Source organism: Vidua macroura, chromosome 18, assembly GCF_024509145.1.
Source record: "Vidua macroura isolate BioBank_ID:100142 chromosome 18, ASM2450914v1, whole genome shotgun sequence".
Classification (NCBI taxonomy): domain Eukaryota; kingdom Metazoa; phylum Chordata; class Aves; order Passeriformes; family Viduidae; genus Vidua; species Vidua macroura.
This window is the reverse complement of record NC_071588.1, coordinates 3139215-3163874: the sequence shown is the minus strand read 5'-3', so window position 1 is coordinate 3163874 and position 24660 is coordinate 3139215. Positions and strand designations below refer to the sequence as shown.

The 24660-nt window shown below is 43.6% G+C and overlaps 1 protein-coding gene across 3 annotated transcripts in view; it reads left to right on the top strand.

The window, feature by feature from the left end:
- The window catches only part of KDM2B (lysine demethylase 2B), a 113690-nt gene that overhangs the window by 22406 nt on the left and 66624 nt on the right, over positions 1-24660 (top strand). For all 3 annotated transcript variants that reach the window (XM_053993620.1, XM_053993618.1, XM_053993619.1), the window contains 4 exons: positions 8400-8578; positions 10368-10474; positions 19060-19153; positions 20020-20173. In XM_053993620.1, the coding sequence (XP_053849595.1) occupies positions 8400-8578; positions 10368-10474; positions 19060-19153; positions 20020-20173 (534 nt within the window). The remainder of the gene's footprint in view (positions 1-8399; positions 8579-10367; positions 10475-19059; positions 19154-20019; positions 20174-24660) is intronic.

Here is a 24660-nt window from a genome sequence, read left to right as displayed (position 1 = left end):
ACCTCAGCCTCTGGAACCTGCAGGTCACACCCTGAGTTCATTAAGGGACTCAGAGCCACAAGAGACCGACGTGTGTCTGACAGCTGAGAGGAGCAGGAGATCCAAGAGCACCTTGAAGCAGGAGATAAGGATGGCTCCCTGCAGGAGGAGGCTGAACTTGGATGTTCCTCACAAGTGACTGTAAAATAATTACATGTCACTGCTATTCCCATTGATCTGAGGCTACAAACCTAAAACCTGTGTTTTCAGGGAGCTGGGTTATGTACCTGCCTACAAACTTTCCAAAGGGAAAAATGGAGCATCAGAAAGCAGCTTTCATCAGGGCCCCACTGATTTGTCTCAGATGTTATTCAGAAACATGTGTTTGAGATCCAGTCCATAAAAATAAATTGTTTCCTCCATCATGTTGTTTTGTGATCCAAGCTTGTTTTAAAAACTTGCACTATTTTTAAAAAATGCTCTGTTCTTAAAGTCAAGTTCCAAATTGCTCACAGTCATGCTGTTGGGCCTGTTGACATACTTCATGCTCTAAACTGGGAAATGTGCTAAGTCAGGCCTAAAATCAGCAAATAAATATTACCACTGAAAATTATAATTTTCCAGTGTCTGTAAGCTCAGATGGAGTCAAACCTATGGTCTGTCAACAAAGGGGTTTATAAGTACTGTTGGAATGAACTGCACAGACTCCTAGCTGCTGCATTTATTTTTAAATTTGAGTACTGCAAAGAGGAAACATCTGGACAATAAAAGTAAAATAAAATAAAATATAATGTGCTATTTCATTGAAATGATTGATTCCAATTCTGTCTAGCAGGTTTCTCTTTCCAAAGTACAGCACTGGAGGTTTATTGGCTCATCCTTTTGTCTTTGTACTTTTTTCTTCCTTTTCCCTTGAGCGACCTCTCCTGTTTTCTCTGTATCCCTCTTTCCTTGAGGAGGCTGCTGTACTGTACAGAACTTGTTTTATCCCCTAATTCCATGAAAGTTTGTGAGGAAGTACAGGTAAATCCTTCCAGACTCAAGCAAGTGTTCTTAGGATACTCTTTCCAGCCATGAACCAATAGTGATAGAGAGAGGAGCACACTTTGCTGTAAACAGGACCAGTAGGACTTGACAGGTGGGTTTTTTTTGGTTTCCCATGGAATCTATCCCTTCTTTGTGGGACACCAGCAGTCCCATATGTCAGTCAGACAGCCTAATGTGATTTCTCACCCCCTCCACATTAGCCCAGGGCTAGGAAGAATTAAAAAATTGTGGAGTTGCACTGTGTTCTCTCCTGGGCAGAATTAAAATTAGTAACTAGACAGCAAAGTTTCTGAATGGATTTTTTTCAAGTGAAGTTCCATTAGTGATTTTCCTACAGTCTGAGGGCTCTAATTTGTTGAAAATTGAAGTGGTTTGTAGCAGCTCTGAAGGAACCCTTTGGGACTTTGGCATCCACCAGTGTTAAGGTGGAGAAGTGCATAAATAAAGTGGAAATCTCTGTCAATTAAAGTGTTGTATTGCAGACTTTCAGAGGATGTTGCTTCACTTAACACTCACTGGTTTTGTGCCTCTTAAACAGCTTATTATTTAAGAAGAAAAGCTGCAGTCTGTAATAGCAGGAGGGAGCTGGGGCTGTGGTTGGTGTCACCGTGGGATTTCCCCCCGTGCCGGTGCTGGCTGCACATCCTTCCCCCGATCTTTGTGGAACTGTGCTGGGAAGTAGGCAGGGAGCTGACCCCACTTTAAAAAAATTATTTAAGCCTCATCAGTTTCTTGAGTATTGGTGAACAGTTTGTATCATGAAACCAGGACCTAGGGCAGACAGAGGTTAAAACTTACCCAGTGTTCCTGATAGACTGGAAATAGAAACTCTTCCCTCTAATACCAGTACCAGGCTCTGGTGCCAGACCATCTCTTTGTCATCTAAACTGGCCTCTAGCTTTGCTGCTGCTGCCTGTTATGTCATCAGGGGAAGTGTCTCTGTTCCTTGTGCTCCCTATTGCATCCAACAATTTGCTTTTTTTGCCATACCAATTAAACAACTCTAAATTGGTGTCCTGCTCATTCTCGTCCTTCTCTCCTCACTTCTGGCATTGCTCTCCCATCCCCTCCTGTGTGCTGGCACAGGCTTTCCTCTTTCCTGTAGTGAGGTGGTTCAGGAAGTTGAACTGGCAGAAAACTCACACTGTCTTTCTCCCCTGCAGAAAGGTGGAGGAATATATATATATATACACATTTATTATTTTTATATTTTTGGTGCTTGTTTAGCTCTCAGCACTAACCAGAGCTAAGCTGTGATGGATGTAGCCTTCCACCTCTGTCATAAGTTTCCACTGGGGCTCTGTGCATCAGAAGTGCCAGGTGAGTGAGCTTTGAGCCATGATTAGGGTTTCTGTGTAATAAAATAAATAAAAAGAAGGCATTTGATGCACTCTCATTATACTTTCTTTTTCTCCCAGAAGTAAAAATGAAATATTATAACACTCACTTGCCTATGTTTAGCACGTCCGCTGACTTGCCATTTTGGAAGTAGAACCAGTTCTATTTTTAGAGCTGAACTTCCTGTTTGAGCTCTCTTTAAGTTTGTCCTTTGCCTAACACAGGCAAAGTCTTTTAAAAATCTTAGTTAAACAGGGACAGTTTTGCTAAAAACAGTCATGTTCATGTCCAGTATAAACAGCAATAAATCTGCTTTGAATGAACATTACAACAAAAGTACAATCTCTAAGAGAATGTATTTCCATGATGTCAGGACATGAAAGTGAAATTGAAGTGATGTGTTGGTGTGGTCATGGGCATCTCAAAGCCTCTGTCTACAGGTGGATTTAAAGATGAATTGGCCATGTGGAAAAATCAAGCAGAACAGCTGTTTTAGAATAACTTCTTATAGTCACACTGTGTTTCTGCAATAAGAATCCTCTGCTTTAGCTCATCCAAACTAGAAATGAGCTATCTTATTTTGGAGTGATCCCACCCAAAATCCTAAATATTTTATGGTAGTTGATATGCTTTAGTGTAATAATATAACTTAGTTCAAAACTACCTTCAAGTGTCATGCCTTTACCTAAAAATATATATTAATACCAGCATGTTTTGGAGGTTTGATGTAATCACAGTTATATATTTTTTTAGATGTTCTCATAAGTGTGGGTACAAGATGTGTGGGGGTGTTGCAACCCTTTGACATCTTCAGATACCCTTCTAGACCAGAGGGGAGCTGCAGAACTGCTGGTATAGTGCACACGTTGCTTGGTAATGTGAGTGTAGTTGAAGGTCTTCTTCCATTTCCTAATTGCAAAGTATGAAGGAAATAAAGTTTTCCTCATTATGGGCTGATGATGAGGTTTCAGAGGGCTGAAAGGTTATAATTTTTATAACATTTTTCTATATTGTTACTGTTAGATATATTTCATTTTGAGACATTTTAGGAAATTATTAATGGTCTTTAAAGAAATGTGAACTATAAATAAACCATAAGATTTTAACCAAAGTTATATCCTGTCCCACTTTTCTTGGACCTTGTATTATTTTTCTTTCTATAATTGCTATTTGTGTGCTCTGTGTTTTCAGCCACCTGGAGTATGCTTATACTACAGGTTAATGCTTTGGGATACTGTATAAAAAATTGGAAGTAAAATGCTTCTTTGTATAAGGAATTTTTTTTCTATGAGCTTTTCACTGTCTGAAGCTTCTAAGAATCACAAAAAATTATGGCTTGGATAGGTGTGAGGATACTGATTAATTCCATATAATGCCACTAAAACACATGATGTGCCTGAGCCCCTTTCTCCAGCCCAGTCTTGTAGCATTAAGGGGCCCCACAGGCTGTTCCTGTGGCCATGCCCTGCACAATTCTGGCGTGTGCAAACAGCTCCTCCCGCGGCTTATCGCGATTCGGCACTTTGATATCAAATGATGAAGCTGCAGAGGGGCCAGAGGGGAAGGTTCGTGGCAGTTTTACCCCTCCGTGAGGAGGAGATGCTGTGACCCCGCTGAGAGGGCTCCAGACTGGCGCTGGGGACACAGACCTGGCCGAGGGGAGGAGGGAAGGCAGAGCTCTGCAGAGGGGATGCCCTGGGGTGCTGCGGAAGGTGCTGGGCGAGGAGTTGTGGGGAGAGCTGTGTGCGACGTCCGGGCTGCCTTCCCTTTGTTCTTCTGTGCCCTCTGGTGGCACTGAGAGCGATGGGATCGGGACGCGCCTCTTAATTTGTTCCTACCCTCGCTCCGAAATGCAGGGAATGTCGGGAATAGCTCCACTTGAGCAAGGACTTTCTGCTCGGATTCACATCCCTCCCAGTTAGCAGGGGATATCATAATAGTCTCCCATGGGCATCAGAAGAATACGTGCTTCCAGCTCCGGGAGCTCCGGGGGGATTAACTGGGATGCAAGTCAAAGCCTCAGTCTTTAGGTACAATTAACCCGCTAGCGAGGCTGGCAGATTTCCTGAGGCTCTGCCAAAAATCCTGCTTTACAAACCAAGGATTTTTTTCCTCATAAGAAGCATAAAGATTAGGCAGGACCAGCGGGCTGGTCCCTCGGCATTGGAGGTTGGTTTCTGGTTGTCAACACTATATTGTACCTTCAGCACAGATCTCAATTCAGCCACAGAGGGTTAAAGTAATTCCGCAAGGTAGCTTTATCCTCTTAATGGACAGGCTTGATAATCATTCTTACAGAAAGGACATTTCCTCTTTCCTCTGCTGTGGGGGAGTTGCACCTTTTCTTGCTGGTGCTGTGCTGGAGAAGAGACCACAGCCTAGAAAACTCTGGTGTCATTTGCAGCTCTGATTCACACCTCCTGTGCATTTCTCATACTCTGCTGTGTGGTTCATGTTTGCATTGCTTCCACTGCTCCAAATATCCATGCTAAATCCACGTCATGGAGAAGGATGGGCCGTGCTGAAGGCTGAGTCTGGCAGCTTGGATAACCTGAAGCTCAGGCAGGGGAAGGCAGTGCTTCGCTTGTTGGAAATAAAAAATGGCAGTTTTTGGACAACAGAGGATATTATTATAGTCCCAGCATTTCCCATTCCCTCTTCCCTCTCTGGAAAATTGTTAAAATATTTTATACATGATGGGAAATGTGGGTGCAAACTCTGCAGGGAAGATCCACGAGAACTTTGCTGAATGACTTCAGAGCTTGAGCCCATAATTCCTGAAGTGTCTGGGGTGGGCTTGGTGAGCTGTGATTTGGGAAATCATTTGCTGGTGCAGGGAAGATGCCTGTGTAGCCTTCATTCCTCAAGGGCAGTTCTCTCTCTGACAAGGGGACAAGGTTTGCTTCCCTGTTGCTCTTGTTTTACCAAGAAGCCCAGAAGACCCACTCTCTGTACCAAAGCAACTTGTCCAGGGTGGGCAATGGGAGGCAGGGACCCTGCACAAGTAATTTTTCCTCTAGATGTTCATTTCTATGTGAAAAAAATTATATTACAGCATATGAAAATGTTGTACAATTAAATCTATTAGAATCTTTATAGTGTCTTGGTTATTAGGCCTTTAAATAAAGGGAACTGATATATATATATATATATATATATATATATATATATATATATATATATATATGCTATTGTCCACTTAATGGGGATTTTACTAATACATGGGCTGGAGTAACTCAATATGTTTTTAAGGTTTTAAGCAAAGCATAGTTCTTCTGTAGCTCATCCTGATGGATTTTTTTTCCAACTTACATCCCTGCAATTGATTCTTCTTGTCTCCTTCTTGCTGTTGTCTGTTCCTCTTGTCAGAGATGGCACTAGCTTGTTTCTTAGTTACTGTCTTTGTCATCCTTTGGGGATTCACTTGTGCTCCATGAGCAAGCAGCAGGAGAGGAAGATGTTTCTTTAGGCTGTAAAATCCCCCAGCATCACCAGTCTGCCTCTGAGTCACATCTGCTGCCAGAGATGAAGCAGTGCCTCTTAATCCCACATTGCCCAGTCCAGAGCTCTATTGGAAAAACATCCAGGGAAGTCAAGGGTGAAGAGGTGCACAGTGCACTGAAGCTTCCCCTGTCAGCAGTGAGAGACTGCCAGGGCTCCAGGTGTCTGTTAATCCATGTCCAGTGGGTGATGAGCTGAAGTGAGGGACAGGTGGGAAAGAGGATGAGAGGCTGCCAGGGTCACTGAGGTCCTGCTGGGACCCGCTGGGCTGCCCCTGGCTTGGTTGAGTGAGGTCCCTTCTTTGAGAACACAGTGAGAGTGTGATAAGGGGATGCCTAGGATTTGATTAACAGAAATTGATCATGGTAAAATGTGTGTGGAGCTGCTCAGAAATCCAGCCTGAGATCTCTCAGCCTGCCATCACTTTTTGGAGCCTCTGTGTGCTTCTTTCCCTTACTCTTTACTCTCCTAGATTATATTTTTCACCTTGTACTAGGAACAGAAGATATAAGAAAGAGCTGAATCTTTTCAGGACAGAAGAGATAAAGCTGGCAGTGAGCCAGAGCTGCTGTGCAGTGGGCAGTGAACACCAGGATGTGAACCTGTAATTATACATCTCAAATTCTGTGAGCAGTACTCCAAGAATCATTATGTATAGGCTTGTTTGACAGTACTGTGGTTTAAGAGAAAAACATCCCCTCAAATTACTCTTTAATTTGGAAGTCAAGAGATTATCAATTCAAATCTTAAGCTCTTCTGCCTGTAATTGATAATCGTGTTCATTTAACAAACCTGCTATTGAACTGCTTCTCATACTCTTAATTCATCAGGTAACTGCTGATTTTTCTTTTGGAAAGGATAATCGAGAGGCTCTACAAGGTTGCTTCCAGCAAAGCTGAGATCAGACCTAGACTAAAATATGGCAGAACCCAGGCTCAGCCACACAGCCCCTCAAATGGGCTAATCTTTCAGTATCTGTGTCCTCAACCCCTCTGGGCTGTAGCCATTGCTTTGATCCCAGGCTCTGGAAGCAGGGAGTAGGATGGCTTTCATTAGGGGCTTGTTTAACAGGACTCCACCCCAAGCTGCTAACCTGTGGAATTGAAAAAAGACCATTCCCTTAGATAGTAAAGCTTACAGTTAAAAAAAAAAAAAACAAAAAAAACAAAACAAAACACAACAAAACCCTCCAAGCCATAACTGGATTTTATGTATGTTGTTTCAAACATGCAAATGCCAAATTTAAGGACTCTCGTGCTTTTTCACACATAACTAAACTCTCCTCAGACTGCCTCAAGGTGGCAACACTCCAGACAGTCCCAAGCCCAGCCCAAGGATGGGCTCCTGTTCCTTGGCCTTGGAATGAGGAGTTTGACTGACAGGCTGGTAGGACTACTCCAGATTTACACTATATAAATTTTTCTTTTTGATTTCAAAGCTTTATGGTCTTGAGTTCCTTTGCAGAGTCATTATCACATCTGTCACTGTCATTGCTATCAGGGGCTAAGGATGTTTGTAATGGAGAGCAGCAATCCAAGCTATTACTCTTGCTGAAATACTGCTGCTCCCAAGCACACGATAGACCAGGTGCTGTAATTATTAATAATTCCCTCTGATGGTGCAGCCCTACATTTTGTATTAATGCAATTTATTTTGAGTTATTTCTTTGGCGGTGAAAATTGTTTTGGAGAGATTTTTTGGAAGCTTTGCGAGTTTGTTTGCTGGAATCCTCTCCTGGAAATGAGGCATGTCTCTCATGGGCTCCTGTTCACTCACACACAAATGAACTGCTAATTAGGATGATGAAATTGCTGGGAGAGGTGAAACCTTCCAGTTGGCCGAAGAGAAGATTGTGGATTAATCTGTGTAAAGCTGAAGACTCGACTAAAACTGCTGCTCAACATTCTGGTGCTAATGAGACTTGTATGTCTGCCACTCGAGGAGCTGAAAGTAAGGCTTGTAGTTTTTGCTGAGAGATCCAAAGTGGGGGCTCACTCCTCTATGGCATTTAGTGCTTTCATCCACTGGAATTGGGAATGTTCAGCAGTTTACAGTATCCAGTGATGCAAGGCAGTTTTTGCTCTTTGTGGATAGTATTTGTACATGAGTAAAAGCATCTTGAGAGACATATGGATGTTTAGAAAATTGCAGTATGATTTGGAGAGCAATTTGTCTTGCCTGCCCCCTGCTACCATATTGTATTACTTCTTCATAGTTTTTAATGTACTTCTGCTCACATCAATTCACATAAAGGAGGAAACTGCTCTCTCCATCTCTGTGAAGAACCAGGTGACTTGTTCAGTGTCATATTGGGCAAAAAGTCTAGTTCCAAGTTAGTTCCTTGCTCACTGTTTGAGCTTCTTAGGAGCCAGGGAAAGGCTGGTACTGGTCCCATCCTCTTTTCCTGCAGTTTCCCTGCAGTCCCTGAGAACTGATATATAGAGATAGATATATAAAATAACATACATGCAAGTATGTATATATACATAAATGAAGGCAAGGCAGATGTTTTGAGGTTGCTGCTGTGCTTGCAGGAAGCCGCCGGATCGTGGATGTGATGGATGTGAACACACAGAGGGGAGTTGAGATGAGCATGTCTCAGTTTGTGAGGTACTACGAGACCCCAGAGGCCCAGCGGGAGAAGCTCTACAACGTCATCAGCCTGGAGTTCAGTCACACCAAGCTGGAGAACATTGTCAAGCGCCCCAACGTGGTAAGGGAGCCCCTGGTGATGGGTTTTATTGCAGCTTCTTCCCAGAAATAAATCAGGGAGTTTAAACAAGGTGATGGGAAGTACCCGGAACTCCTGCTCGTTTAGTGTCAGGATCTCATTTTTAGCCAAGTAGAAAGCTGGTCTCCTTGACAGTGGAACTTAATTTACAGGAATTAGGTACCTGATGAGCTGTTAATCATGCAATTTGCACTGATACACAGCTCCTCTCAAAGTATTTAGGGGAAATTCATCCAAAATTAAATACCCATCTAGTATTTTTCCTCCTCTAAGGAAGTTTAAACTATCAGGAAGCTTGGATTCATTATATATGAACACTCCTTTTATCTAAAAAATGTTCAGGGGGCTCCCAAAGCAAAAAAGTTGGAAACACAATTGTTAAATGTAGAAATATTTACATAATTAAATCAGTGTAATCACTGCTATGTCAGAATTGGCAGTAGTGGAAGGGGGTAGATTTTTACATACTTTTTAAATATAGAGGGCTTTTGTGATTTTATTCCCGATGGAGTCACTGGCATGAAACTGTGACCTTCTTAGTAAAGATTATTTCATTTATCTCTGAAATGTAGCCATGTGTGCTATGCTAGCATGGAGCTGGGTGGAAGTTACATCTCAATGTTTTCTTTTCAGACACTTTTTACCTGATTTCTAAGTCCTTTTCTAGTTAGAACAGCAGTTTTTTTCTGCTGGGGACATCTCTTACCCAAGACAATAGAAACACCACACTTCTGCCTGAACAGGTCACAAATAGATGGCAGCTCTAATTGCTGATTTGTAGAAGTAATTCTTAACTAGACTCCTTTGTTCTTTTACACATAGATCACAAATTTGAATATTAAACACATATTTAGAAGTTCATTCAGATTTTTGCTGTCATTCAGACACTTAGCGGGCAATTTGAAGGTGCTCTGGGGAATTTCTTGTGTTCAATTGATCCCGGTTTTCCCAAACACATTGTGCTCAGCGAGCTTTTAAAACATCTGTGCAAATTTCCTGGGTGCTTAGAAATGAAATACACAGTTAGGTACCTGTTATCACGTGTAAGTGGTTATTTCATAGCTGTTTAAAATAGCCTGAGTGCACAGTTGTTTGTAAAATCAGGAATATTTAGATATCACTGAAAGAGAGATTTGCATTCCCATGGGGGTAGAAGAGAGGGCATTGTTGTGGAGGTCCAGTACCCAAAGTCAGCTCCCATATATTTTTATAAGATATTCCCTTGAATCCTGCAGAGTTTTGAGCCCGTGTAAGGCAGGAATACCTGATTTAGGTTCCCTGCTGTGTAAACTCTGGGTTGCAATATCAGAATGTGGGAATTATTTCAGAATCAGGGCAGTAAGCAAGTTTTGTTTTCACATACAGCTGTGATATTGATGGAATCAGTCCTGTTTCCTCCTTGAAATGGAAGATATTAGCATTGTATAATCCCTTTTATGTTTGCATTTTAATGTTCATAAATGCAATTTCTGGGCTGTTGGCTACAAAAATGCCACAGACAGTACAAGAGAAGGTGCTCACAGGTGCCCATGAGACAGAATGGGCACCCAGGTAAACTGACTGTAAAACTCTCCTTCCCCTGTGTTTTAAGGGGTTGACTTGTGGTGATGAAATGCTGCACCTTAACAATTTGGGTGCACAGGACTTTGCTGAAGGGCAAGGTTCTCCCTGTCTGTGAGCATCTGCTGCTGTCACTGGAGGAGTTTTAGCCAACAAGAATATGTCCTACCATGTGTTCAGGAGCTAACAGTTGATTTTGGTGGCCTTTCAGGTGGACTTAGTCGACTGGGTGGATAATATGTGGCCACAGCACTTGAAGGAGAGACAGACAGATGCTACCAATGCTATTTCAGAGATGAAATACCCCAAAGTGAAAAAGTAAGTCTTTAAAAAGCTCTGCTCTTGACTGCCTTAAATAATTTTAACTTTGCTGAATACAGTCTTTAATCAAGTCTCTTTGAAAAGTGCATTTTTATTTTTCAGTTTTGAGCAACTCTGTTTTAAAAGTGGCAGATTGACCTTAAGTAGTAAATTCTCTGAAAGTGCTGTCCAAAGAAATCACATCACACAGATATGTCACACAGCATAGTGGAGTCCTGCTGTAGGCTGGGCTTAGATCCTGCCCAGGTTCTAAACTGCTAATGACAGACATTATTAGCTGAGAAATGTTTTGTGAGATGGGCTTGAAGTCCATTTTTAATGGGTGTGTGTGACTTCCTAGAAACTCTGTCACTGCCCTTCCTGCCAGTTTGCTTTTCCATTCACTTTTTCAAGAGCAAGGTCAAAGATTGGACTGACTATCCAGGCTCAGGATCCTCTCAGGGCAGGTTTGAGACTGAACACAAGATTAGTTTGTCCTAGTTCTGCCTATCTCAGCTCTAGGTTTTGGGCAAGCATAGGCTCACCTTGCTTTTTCTTCTGCTTTAATTTCTTCTTTGAATCTTTTAATGTGGTGATTGGAAAAAGGAACTATTTGGGAGCCTCATAATGTGCACTGCAAGTTTCATGGGAATGAGTACAGCTGAGACAGGGGTTCCTTTAATGATGTAATGACTTGTATGGCTGATGAACACCAGGTAATCCTGGAAACCCTTCACTGCTGTTTCTGTTTTATTGGCCCGACTGAATGCTGGCAGCATCCCAGGCTCTGCTGTTGAACCGACCTCTGATGTTCTGCAAATCACTCAGAACTCCTTCCAAACTGCAAAACAAAATGGTACCAACAGATACAAAGGAGTGTGCAGTCGGGAAGTGATATGTAGCATTTACTCTTGTTCTGTAAAAATAAACGTTTTGGAAGATAAAAGTCTCCATAAAAGAAGATACTCTGTGACAAGCATTGGGGATTATGCTCAGCACCACTGATTTCAGTGGAAGTTAAAGATACTCCTACATTTTTAAAAGATCAAACTGCTCATTAGGGTAACTGGATGTGGATTGGAGTCTCCATGCATTTGGAAGTGTCCTAAGTGACTTGCCTGAGGTTGCACAATAAACCAGCAGCAGAGCAGCACTTGCTTCTCAAGTGGTTAGTCAGCTAAATAACATTATTAATAATTTGCCAGAGCTAAGAAACTAAATCATGATTCGGGGCCTAAGGATTCATGGATGGTACAAGGTAAGAAGTAAAGGAAACAATTCCTGTCCTAGAGCAGGCACACTCCAGATGCTGAAAAAGATGTAGCAAGTAAACAGAACAAGGCAGAGGTGGTTTGAAGGATAAGGTAGCAACATGACTAACAGAATTTAGCAGAAAAAGCAGAGTATATGCTTGCAGTTCACTACTTGCATCATGAAATGCCAGATGGTAGGTTTCAAAGGGATTTTAGAGACGTACCAAATCAACAGATTTTGACATGGAGTTTTTCCCATTTGTGGAGGGTGGCCTGGTAGAAAGGCAGGAGATGCCTGAAGAAGCAGACATGGAGCCGTGGAGGTTGCTGTCACTGGCAAAGGGAAGGTGGAGGTTGACAGCTTGATAAACTAGTAGATGTGATAGGTACAGGGAAGCTAAACACTGAAAGACTGTGAACGCTTGAAATGTGACAATAGAGTTTGATGTTGGGAAAAGGAGTTACCAGGCATGAGTGTTAAAGGCGAGGGTGATGCAGCTGGAGTGATGAGGATGTTGCTACTGAGTGTCATCTCACAGAAAGACTAGAGAAGGATGATTTACAGCACTGTTGGCACAAACCCCTCATCAGTCTGAAGAAGCCACAAAGATAAAACCAGTAACAAACAGTGACAGTCTGTGAGCACAAGAGAAGCTGTACCAGATCAGGATGAAGATCTGTGGCTCTCAGTAATCTGTCAGGTGCTGGCATTGAGGCCCCTCGCAGGAGTGTAAGAATGGTGTGAGCATAAAATAATGCCACTCCTAAAATTACCTTCTGAACTTTGACTGTCTGCAGTCCAGGCAGGGGCTGTCCTGAGGTAAAATTGGTTTCTATGTGCTCAGTGACTCTCAAAGAGATTGCTCTTCCATGAGTGTGTCTGGTTTAAAGATGAACTCCTCAAGAGATTGGCTTTCTCCATCTTTGGGAATTCAACTTGACCCTTTCCTGTAGAGATACTGATCCCAGCTAGTGCTGTGAGTATCCAGAGGGTTTGAGCCCTTATTAAGGAAATCATGTTCAGCTGTGGAGCCACAAGTCAGTGCTGTTACTTCCTTCACACTGCCCATTCTTTTATATGAATCATCTATATTCATATGCTTTATTAATGACTGTTGTTGCTCAGAAATGGGATCGATTCATTCCTTTCTTGTTCTGAGCATTCCCATAATTCTGAGAGTTTGCAGTATGCCATCCCCACCATTAACGTGTTCCCTACAAACAAAAAGCACTCCAGCGAGAGCGCTGCAGTTTCGCAGACACAGATGGCATTACCAGACACAAATGTCTGTCTTGGCTCCTGCACGTCGAGTTCCGTGCTGGGAGTGAAGTTAGAGAACGCTCCATCTGCCGCTTCGCTTACCAGGAGCACCACGCGCGCTGGAGCCCACCCTGCCCTGCGCTTGGACTTGCACCATTAACTTCTTCAAAAAATTCTGGGCAATGAAGTTATTTTTCTGCCTGTAGGTAAATGGCTGCTTACCTCACCAGAGCCTTAGAGGACTGAATTAAGTGGGGCAATAGTTTATGTCCCTTCTTTCACATCCCAGGGTGCAAGTTCCTGAGAAAAGTCCTGCAGACATGAGATCCTGGATGAGAGTGGGAAGATGTTGTGTAACCAACAGCCAGCAGAAAAAGGCAATGATATTTTAACATCAGCTTTTAGGGGCAGAAGCTTGTTATATCACCAACATCATTTTCAGGTAGCTCAAAACAAGCTGGGATTTGTTTTTCTGTTTAAATTCATTCAGAACTGAAGCAATCTGGATATAGCTGAGTCAACCCTCCCCCCCCCCCCCAAAAAAAAGTACTAATTTGATTTTTCATTTATCAAAAGAGATAGCCCTGCTGAAATTATTATCCTCTTTATTAGGTTTTGTGTTTGTAGCCTTGCAAGATTATTTGCAGTGCAGTGGCAGTGAATAGCTACAGTTCAGGACATGAAACAGTACCAGGAATTTCTAAGAACTTGGTAATATTTGTGCTGTGGAACAAATGAAAACAAAAGCTTTAGTCACTGCAACATCCTTTTACCTTCAAAATTCTCTATATTACTTTAAATATCTGAGCACTGCTGTAATAGGTCTCTATAATGATGCCGGCCTTCAGTTAAGGATGGAGTATGTTGTGTGGAACATCTACCTGTTCACAAAGGAATGCTGCTCTGTTAGCGTGTCCTCAGCCCTATTCTCCCTCTCCCAGGCTGTTGTTCAGCCATCCGTTCCTTTCTATTCATTCCTTTACTAAGTAGGGATGGATTTAAACAGATGCTAAAATGCTCTGCTGAGCTGTGGTCTAATTAGAAGCTGAGGGTGCCTCTGGAGACAGGAAATCGAGGGAGCTCGCAGGTCCCACAAGGCAACCTGGCACTGGTTTATACATGTGAGAGACTTGTCTGCACTTTGTATGCCATTTGTGGATTGCTTTTGATACAAAACCTCTATAAATGGAATTCAGCAAAAAAATTTACACCAATAACTGTGTGTTCGTTAAGGCTTTCCAAGCTAGCACAGTAAATAAAATGTGATGTCTTCATATCAGTGCATGAGTCTCAAATCCTCCTTCAGGTAGAACTTGGAGGAGCAGCGTCACACATGTAACTCAAATAACCACCAGTGTTTACAACAGTTTGCGGTGGCCCTGGAGCTGAACAGCCTTGTCACAGGATGAAGAAATGAGCTGTGCTCTCACAGACACCAAACTGCTCTTCCAGGGGCAGACAGGCCTGGCTCGCAGTGAGTTGTTGGCTTGGTTCACTGCGGTGGGGAAAAAAAAAAATTAAAAATCCGAGCCCACCCCGCATACCCTTGGTGTTCCACCGGGGCTGGGACCGGGCAAGGGTGCGAGGAGGGAAGTGTTGTCGCTTGCTTTGGTGCCAGTGTGGTCTGAGAGCGTGATTTGCAGGCACTTCACAAACTCTCCGGTGCATGGCAGAAAAGTGGCTTCTCTTATCTCGGGTGTTGTTTCTGTTTGTGACTGTTTCAGTCGGACCGTAACCCCCTCAGGCCAGGAGCCGGGCCTTTCATGTGCGTTTGAAGTGCGCGGGGTGTGGTGACCACGGTGTGTGCCGATTTGGTTCGTTCCCTCGGGCTGGGAGCGCTCGGTACCGCTGCCAGGAGGGGGACGGGGCGAAGGTTGGTCCCGGCAAGGCACGGGCACAGGGCCGGCTCCGAGCGGCCTTCCACGGGCAGGGCTGGCCCGGTACTGGGGGTCCTGCGGAGCGCGGGGAGCCGGGGTTCCTCATCCCTAACGGGGAAGCCGGGGCTCATCCTTGAGGAAAGCCGGGTTCATCCCCGCTGGAGCAGCCAGGGCTCACCCCTAGGGAAGCCGAGGCCCTCCGTGAGGAGATGCTAGGGCTCATGCCCGCGGGGCAGCCGGGCCCTCCCCAGAGCGGCGGGGCCGGTCGCTGCCCGGTGAGGCGAGGGTGGGGGCGGCAGCCGGGCCGGTGCCTCCCGGGTGACAATGGTTTCTTTTGTCTTGCGGCACAATTCGTGGCTTCCAGTTGCAGGGCCCCAGTGTGGGAGCGCTGTCGGTGCGGGCCGAGGCGCCCCGAGGTAGCCTTTGTTCCCGCTGCCTCCTGCCAGCCCGCCCGCAGGCCCGGCAGAAGGGCCCCCGCGCTGCCGGGATGCTGCCGGGGGCCGCTCTCCCCCGACACCCGGAGCGGCGCTCCCGCCCGGGGATGGGGAGCGAGGCCCGCGCCTTTCCCCGCGCTGGCACTTGCAGTTGGCTCATGGGTCTGTGGTATTCGGTTTCAGGCTCAGGGATTTCAACCAGCCGGCGCTGCTCCTGGGAGGAAGGAAGAGTGAGCTATACTTTTCTCATTGGCCCGAACAAAAAACAGAAGCCTCTGCTGGGGTTTGGGAGTGGTTTATGGGCTGAGCTCAGTGGCAGGGGAGCCCTCGCAATGCCAGAGGGAATAGAGCCGTATGGTGCGCGGTGCTTATTGCGGGAGAGAAGGAGCTGAGCTCAGGGTAATGCTGCTGCCTGTGCGTCCGCTCGCGTCTCCCCGGGCCCATGTGCATGAACGCTGCCGCTGCCTGCCCTGCCCGGCGCTGCCTTCGCATCCCGGCGCGGCTCTCGCTGTCTTTGTTTCTCTGTTTGCTTGCGGGTTTGTAGCGATGCGTGGCGAGTGCATTGTGGGTTTGCCTGGGAGTGTGGGCTCTGCGCTGGTTTATGGAGCGGTGTCTGTGTTGTTCCTGTGTTCCCAGCTCGCTGTGTTTGCTTAGTGGTTTAGCTTCATTTGTATCATCTCCCTCTCTTTTTTTTTTGGATCTCTGTGTTTGTTCTTCCTCGTGAGTTTGCAGGTTACTCCATATTTCTTCGCATCATTTCTCTAAGAAATTTTCCCAGATGTTTGTGGGTTTTTTTGGTTGGTTATTTTATTTTATTTTATTTTTTTTGGGGGGTGGAGGGGGTGGGAGGGGGAAGTTCCCCTTTTTTCCACATCACAAATCCTTCCTCTAAAATAACAATACATTAACTGGACAAATTTCAGGCTTGTGGAGAACACAAACCAAACTCTTCAATCGGGAAGGGAAGCTCCCCCCCAACAGATTACAAGCAGCTGCGTGTTTTAAAACCCTGACTGAGGCTGTGCAGGGAGATAAAGTGGAGTGTGCAGGGGCTGGATGTGGTAGCAGTTGTGAGAATACTCAACTTGGGGCATCTTCTGGGTCGCTTGTGTTTTCAGGGTGTAACTCTGGTCAGATTGTCTCCCCATGCCTGACGTGGGATTGTGTCCCTGGAGCCACTGTACCTGCCCTGGCCCAGAGCGCTGTGGCCACAACACACAGTGGGATGCATTTCCTAGATTTCTTTCAACGTGGATACTGTGTTAGGGCTTTTTTCCCCCTTTTCTTTTCTTTCCTTTTTTTTTTTTTTTTTCCCACTGTTGTCATGGAAAACCCTGAAAAGTTGAGTGTTTCCCCAAATTAGCAGCTGTTGGTGATGAGAAGCCGCCGGCTGAGGCCGGTGCCTGAGATTAGCAGTGCCATGGAGTGTGCTGGGACCATGTGACTGCGGTGTACATTGGAAGAGGAAGCTGTAGAGGTCAATGCAAAGGCATTGTGCCAGACTCTGGCAACCAGGGAGAGAGCTGGATGGCGGAAGATCCTCCCGCAGGCTCCTGAGCCGGCTGGGAGCTGTTGGGCTTGGACAAAAGCAGGCCTGGGAGATTAACAGCATAAATTAAGGCATGGCTTGTTTGTGGATGGGAGGAAAAAGACTTTATTTTCCGAATGCTTTGCAGGTTCTTATTAATCGCCATAAGCGACTCTTTCACTAAAACCACCTTTATTGGAGTGGAAATTGTGTTTAGAGGAGTTTCAAGAAAAGAGAGGGGGAAATGGGGAAAAACAAGGAAAAGAAAGAGTTGCGTGTTCACACTTATACCTGCTTTGGTGTTTTGTCACAAAACTAAATTTAAAGTGCTTTGATTTGACAGGATTCAATCCTGTTATTACCTCTCTGAACATAAACAGTTTGACTGCTTCAGGTTTAGATTATTGACTACTGAGGAATAGCTAAAACCAGCTAATGCCCAGGCCATGTTTGCTCTTCCAGAATATCTTAATTCAGGGAGTGATTGTTGATAGGTAGCACTCCAGAAAATTTTTGTTGTTAGTGTGATGTATTTTATATCTGGCCTTCTGGAAACTGAAAATAATTGACTCCATAAGGATTTGAATTTTTTACTTTAAAACAACATGAACCTCTAATACTCAGCATTGCTTACAAGCTGAGAATTTCTATGCTGATTTTTTTTTTTTCCTAATGAGCAATAATTATTCAATCTGTGACTTTTTGCAGTTTGGCTGGAAGAAAAGCAACTTCCTTTCTGGGCTTCTTTTATTGTTTTTAAATTCTATCTGACTTGTAATCAACAACATCTTGGTAGAGAAAACATAAAAGGAGAATTTTTAAAAAAAAGTGTTTGGGAGGGAAGGACTCATATTTTGAAATGGAGCATATTGAGAGTGTAGACAGCTTCTTGGCTAGCTGTGATTTTTGAAGCATCTGAAATACCCCAGGGGCAGCAAAAGCTTCTTCCTGCTTCTGAAGGATTAAAAAAAAAATTTAAAAAATTCCAGAGTGGGCAAGAGGAGAGACGTGTAATTGCACAAGGAGAGGTTTTAATTGTGAGATGAAGGCGCAGGACCTTTTTTGAAGCCCACAAATTGACTGTCTTCATGACAGCATTGCGTATCATTCTGTCAACTCCGGCTCGGGATGTGGTTGCTAGGCAGCGGCTCTTATGGACCCAGAGTGGCTCTGATTTGCCAGCCTTCTGCAGACACATGGTAAGGTCCTTCCCAGCCTATCATCTACAGGGACTTCTGCACGCCGGCTGCATACTGCTGAGCTTCTCCTACCTGAATGTGAGCAGAAAAAGACACACTTAAATCAAACCTTTTTTTTTTTTTTTTTTTCCCCTTTCCTTGTTTTTTTTTTTTTTTCTTTTAAAATTTTTTTTAAGAAATCCCCTTCCGGTAGCGTTTCCATAACTCCCCTTAAAAACCAAACCAAACCAAACCAAAAAAAAAAAAAAAAAAAAAAGCCATGAAACGGAGACCGGAACAAGGAAAAGAGGTTAGTGGGTTAAGTGGTGTGTGTTTCCTGCGTTTGCAAAGGTGCCTACAGTGAGGAGGGCGGCTGTGATTCGGCCATTAGTTACAGATGGTGGCTGCAGGCTGGAGATTCCTGCAGCCAGACCACAGCTCTTGTGTCTTTTCCAGCAATGCAGACTTTAAACTGCTCAAATCCTGTATCAAGACGGTGTAAAAAATAGTGGATTTGATAGTTAGTGTGGCTGCCAGCTGGGTCCTTTATGTGTTTTGATGCAGAATGCCTAGAAATGTGAACAAAAAGGAGTTAGTTTACCAAATGAGGTTTCTGTCCCCTAATCCTTGCAAAAATGGCATGAGTGGCAAGTAGGTAAAGAACATTCAGGAGGATTTATAAGCAAATTAGGTTTTTCAAAACTTTGAAGCAATTTGCGTACAACTTGTAGTGAAGGTTGTGTCTCTGAAGCGATGAAGGAGAGCGTTAGACAGATCACCCCAGGGACTGGCAGTGCCATAAGAAATATTTCTGAACAGCCTAACTTTTAATGTTTTTCTATTCCTTAACTCTGGAAGCTTTAATTCCTCTTGTATGAACAGCAAACTCAGACATGGAGAGACGCGTTTTTCAGCAGAAACCTCGTTACCTTCATGAGATAAATTCCTGTACTGTAAATGCAGAAACTTAATTGGTGGAAGCAGCATTGCACAGGCAGTTAACCTCTGCAAATTAAGACGTGAAAAATACTGTTTCAGACTGATTCATTTTTGTCCTTCACTCTACCTGCAGGTACTGTTTGATGAGTGTGAAAGGATGCTTCACTGATTTTCATATTGATTTTGGTGGCACTTCAGTGTGGTATCACGTTTTCCGTGGGGGGAAGGTAGGTGAACCTTTTTTGATATATGGTTTTATTTCTTTGCACCTCTAACAGAGGAGAGGGGTTGTTTTATTTAATTTTTTTTCCTTTCTCTCTTTTTTTTTTCCTTGAGGGGATCAGCCAGTGATCAGACTGCTTCAGCAGCTTTGTTGATAAACACAGAGTTTACTGAACTAGAAGGACACCAGTCACCATTATGAAACAAACAAGTGATTTATTTGAAATACCAAATGTGTTATTTGCTGGTGGTGGTGCGTTTAGGCTCGCTGTTGCTGTGTGGTCCAGAAGTATCTTGCAGCAAGATGTGGCTGTGTGTACCCTTGTTGGGTCAGAGTGCCCTCACAAGTCTCCTGTAGCTAAAGCTTCTGTTCCTTTTAGAGATTCCACCTTTCTTTTTGTGTGTGTACAGCACAATAAACCAGAGCTGAAACATTAAAGGATGCAGAAGCCTTAACATACACAGCATGTACAGCTGCATTGCCATCTTTCCTGGTTTAGGATGTTTTTCCCAGCTGTGGTGTGGACAGTGTATGGTGGGAACTGAAGTCAGTGGAACAGCTCCTGTTCCTCTCTGTATCTCAGCACAGCTCTACTGTACCAACACGCTGTTCTGAACTGCAGGTAAACCACAGGCAGCTTCTGAGTAAGATATTTCTGGAAGAGAGATGACAAGTGGCAGTTACCCAGCCACTTCCAGCACGTGGGCTAATTGCTGCTGCTGTCTGTGTGTGCCTCTGTGTACAACACCTGGAAAACAAGTGTTTCATGCAGAAAGCAGCTCATTTTCCTAACACACTCTAGCCTTGGTGGAGTTTCTCAGCTGTTTCTTTTTGTTGACTGTAATAATTAAATCTTTATTTTGTTTTTAGATCTTCTGGCTGATTCCACCTACTCTGCAGAATCTAGAACTTTACGAAGAATGGGTTCTCTCAGGAAAGCAAAGTGATATCTTTCTGGGAGACAGGGTGGAACGATGCCAAAGAATTGAGCTGAAACAAGGCTACACGTTCTTCATTCCTTCAGGTATCCCTGTAACTAACCTTCTGGAATGACTGGGATTGTGGTTTACTATCAGTTCTGTGTAAAACAATTCTTCACAGCTAAACCCCATACTGACCTCTTTATTTGCTGTGGCAGAAGAAAGGCCAGGGACTAAATGTGCTTAATTTTCCAGAAATTAGGACTGATGGAAAATGTACTGTGAGGAAGTGTGTGCAGTGATCACATGTGTGTACTGGGAGAAAGGAGAGAGGAGCTGGGTCTCTGGAGCTGTCAGTTCACCACTTCTCATCAGAGCTGTACTGACTGCTGCTGTTAGCCTTCTGGGAAAGACAGTTTTCTCTTTTTGTGATCTCTTCTGGCAGGTTTCACCTGCAGTTCAGTAACTTGCTTCTTTGCCTCTATCTGTAGCCAGAGATGGTTCTTGGTGGAATCTCAAGAGAGATTCCAGTCCATGGGAGAGCAGGTGCTGTGCTCCCCTCAGGTTGCTTCTTGGGGAAACAGCTTCATTGTTATAACTGCTCAGATGGTGCTGAATCTGGACATCTTCCAGCACCCAGCCACACTCAGTTTTACACTGCTGCCCACCTCAGTAGCTGTGTTACATGATCCAGGCTCATCTTGCAAAGCCACCAAATAGTTGTTGCTTTGAAGACTGATGCTTCAGCCCTTTCTGCTCCTGCCTAAATTGGATTAAGGATGGTGGAATGTGTAACAGCCCTCATTTAAGATGATATCAGACTTTGCTTTCCGTGACTATTATGGGACCGTAAGTTTGTTTATATTAATTTAACACATTGCCTCTGTCTATTGGATCTTACCAGGGAAATAAATATAGGTAGATTTTCTACATGACAGAAAGGTAGATTTTCAGCTCTGGAATTAATTACTCTGTGGAGATAGGATTATTATTTTTTAACCCTAGAAATGGAGAGAATGCAGGCCATGCAGAGACAGGGACAATGTTCTTCTCATCTGGGGAGTTAGGATCAATTGAAAGCCACAAATGTGCACATTTATAAGTATTTGGTAAGAATCAGCCTGGGAGATGACAGGCAAAATGACTTTGAGGGTGGAGGAGTTAATCTGTTAGAGGAATTAGATCTTGCCTTGAAACAGGTCAGAATGTGCCATTACTGTTTGAACTGGGTGTTTGAGTGTGGCTGTGCTGTTTGCTTAGATCCCATTACTGCATCTTCTATTTATCTCCATCCTCCTGTGAAAAGCCTCCTACAAGTAAGACTTTCTGTATGTCAGTTTAGTCATGTTCAGCAGCTGGAACACTGCAGGTTGTGGGAGCTTGGACAGGACACAGCTGTAACATGGTGGCTGACACAAAGTGATTCCAAATGGGTTTTTGACAGTAGTTTCTGTTTTCTTAGGAAAGCCCCGAGTACAGAAATGCCAATACCTCAGACATTTTAGGCTCCATGCCAGATTTGAAAGGCATTCATGAATAATTTCTCTGTAAGCACCTCACAGATTCAAGGATTTTTGCTCTGCTGTATGTTGTTTGGAAAACTTATTTGCAAATCTCTTATTTGTGTGAAAGGGCATTATTTCTGCCTTTGTTTTAAGAGTATGGAAATGCCTAATTAAAGGCTGTTCCAGGTCAGTGAATTGAGCACAGCTGTGTAAAACAGGTCAATTCCTGTGACCTCTTTGCTCTGGTTTGTGCACATATCATGTTAGTTAATGTTTGAAAGTGGTTTTTATGTGCTTTAGAAGTGTTCTTAGTGTTTAGGTTCTCTTTATGGATGTCTGTAAAACTAGCGCGTCCTGTATTTTCAATTGAGCCTGATAAACCCTTGACCAGCCTCAACTCATCCATGAGGAAATACCTTCTAATTACAGGTTTGGTCACAGAAAGTGTAGAGGAATTAGTGCTCAGCTGGGCTGTGAATGGGAAACATTTCAGCAAGGGACCTTTCCCATAAAATACCCTGCTCTGCTCCTGCTTTCAAGTAATTTTTGGGAGTAGTCCTAGAAATGCTGTTATACCATAGCACTGTGAGAGTGAGGTAGGTAGAGAAGACTGTAAGAAGACAAGTGAGGGAGTGAAATCACTGTGCTGGGAAATGCAAGGTTTGTCTGAGAATCTGGGATCAGCAGTAGATCCAGTAAATCCCCAGAAGCACAAACCACTTGGACAAGAATGGGGATCATTCTTGGGGAAGGCATAATTATAGTGCTCACCAGGGCCTCAGGGTATTTTCCTCTCCATCACTGCCATCATCCTTTCAGGATTAAGTTTAAACCAGTAGATTTCTCCTGGTGTTTGTAACCCTGCAGAGCACTGAGAGCTCAGTCTCAGCTGTGGTATCAAGGAGGAATTGAGTCCAATATCGTCAGCACAGTTAGTTGTTATGGGCCAAGGTGCATTTTTCAGCATTTTAGGAGTTCCTCCTAAATATGGGGAGGGGGAGAGCAAGCTGGGATTCTGAGGGACACTCTTGCAGGAGCCCAGCTGTACCCTGGTGGCCCCATAGGGCTGCTCCACACGAGCCATGCACCGTTACATGTTCTCATCTCCCACTTCACTGATTCCCACTGGTGAGTCAAGGATGATAACTCTGCTAAAGTCTGTGGTAAAGTGATAAAATCAACTAGGAACCTGGCCTTTTCCATTAATGCAACTGGTGTCAGCGTAATTGTTGATTGAGAAATACACACATTGTGCCATTCTGAGGTTTATGGCCAGATTAGATGCAAGATGTTAGACCAGCTAAAGGCTCAAGAGGGGAGGAGGCCATAACTGCTACCAGTGTAGGGAATGATTTTTAATTTTTTTTCTGTAGAACTCCAACTGTTATTTCCCTAGGATGGGAGCAAACTTTTCCTCATACAGGAAAAGTGCTGCGGCCCCAGGATGTTTACACTGTGTATGTTACCATGGGCAGAGTTTAATATGTAAAGTTTTCATATGGTAAACATTCACCAGAGGTGAAATCTGGTCAAGGTAACATGTATCACTCTGGAATAGTGGACAGGGGATGCTGCCTATCTGACCCACATCCAAATAAAAGGGAAATTCTTTATAAAGTATGCTTCAGATGGAAACTGTGATGATCCAGAAGAGAAAAAGCATCATTTCACTGCTCAGTTATTTTCTCAGTAGGGAAACAACAGTCCAGTCACAGTCAAATCTAGAGCTTGTCCTGTACTATTTTTGCTGTAGTTTTCTTTTGCACCATGTGATGACTTTTCAGGGGGGATGTGTGAAGTGTTTGGAGTCTGTTGTAGTGGTGCTAATGGAGTAGTAATTAAGGTATCTCCCCTCACTGTGCTGAGACACACAAAATCAGTGTTTGGGCAGCATCCCTCAGATTTCTACAGCTCAGGATTCTGTGGACGTGTTTTTGGCTTCTACAGGCCAATTGCTCTGTTACATCCTGACTGTTCCTCTACAGCCTTTTTGAAATACCACTCACTAGGCTAATGCCAGTTAACCAGGTTTTTTATCTTCAGTGCTTCTCCCGTGATAAGTATTTCCTCCTTTTACATCACTGCATAACTTCACTGGAACCTTTCTCTCTCCTTCTCTTGCCCTTCACCCTCCACTCCAGTCTTTATTCTCTGTAAACTGTCTTTCACTTCTCTCCTTGCACTTGTTTTCTCAAGTGGTGCATTCATTGATTTCCCTCTCTCTTGGTCTCTGGACACCACATTAGTTCCTCTCATGTCCTCCTAAACATCACTGTTTTTACATAAACCTAAGCTCAAAACTAAGCATACACAAAAATTCATCTTTTTTTTCAACCCACTTGCTCTTTTAAGTCTTAGTCTTGCTGAATATGTAATTTTGATTGTGAGTGATGGACCTCTGACATGAATATTGTCTTTCTCCTCCTGCTTGTTGTCCTCTACAAGCAGGATTTTTGCCATAATTTGAAATATGTTAAACTTGTTTGCTTTTCTCTCAGTTTTTTGGTAGGCCTCTCTTTCAAAAAATGACCTTTTATTTCACGCATGTGTATATATGTCTGGTGCAGATACTTGCACTTCAAATTCTGGGGAGTTTGCACGTGTAAAATTGGTGCAGACAAAAGCAGACAGCTTGTAGTATCTTATGGAAAATGTGTCTTGCATTTGTGTTTTTGCCTGTTAATATTGTGAAGTCAGAGAGCACTCAGTGTCTTGAAAAGGTGAACTGCACCCAGTTCTGGATTGTCACTGATGTTATCTGCCAGAATATGGATAAACTTGGATTGTTTATTTTGTTTTGTTTTGTTTTTGTTTTGTTTTGGGGTTTTTTTGTTTTTGTTTTTGTTTTTGGTTTTTTTTGTTTTGTTTTGTTTTGTTTTTTTGGTTTTTTTTTTGTTTGTTTGTTTTTGTTTTTGTTTTTGTTTTTGTTTTTTTTGTTTGGTTTGGTTTGGTTTGGTTTGGTTTTTTTTTTTTTTTTTGTGAAGACCAATTTTGCTGACCTCCAACATAGTTGCCACATTTGTTGTGGATGTAAGTTGATTCCAGGGTTTGCAGTGTGATTGGTCTCAGAAAATTTGCAAACATCC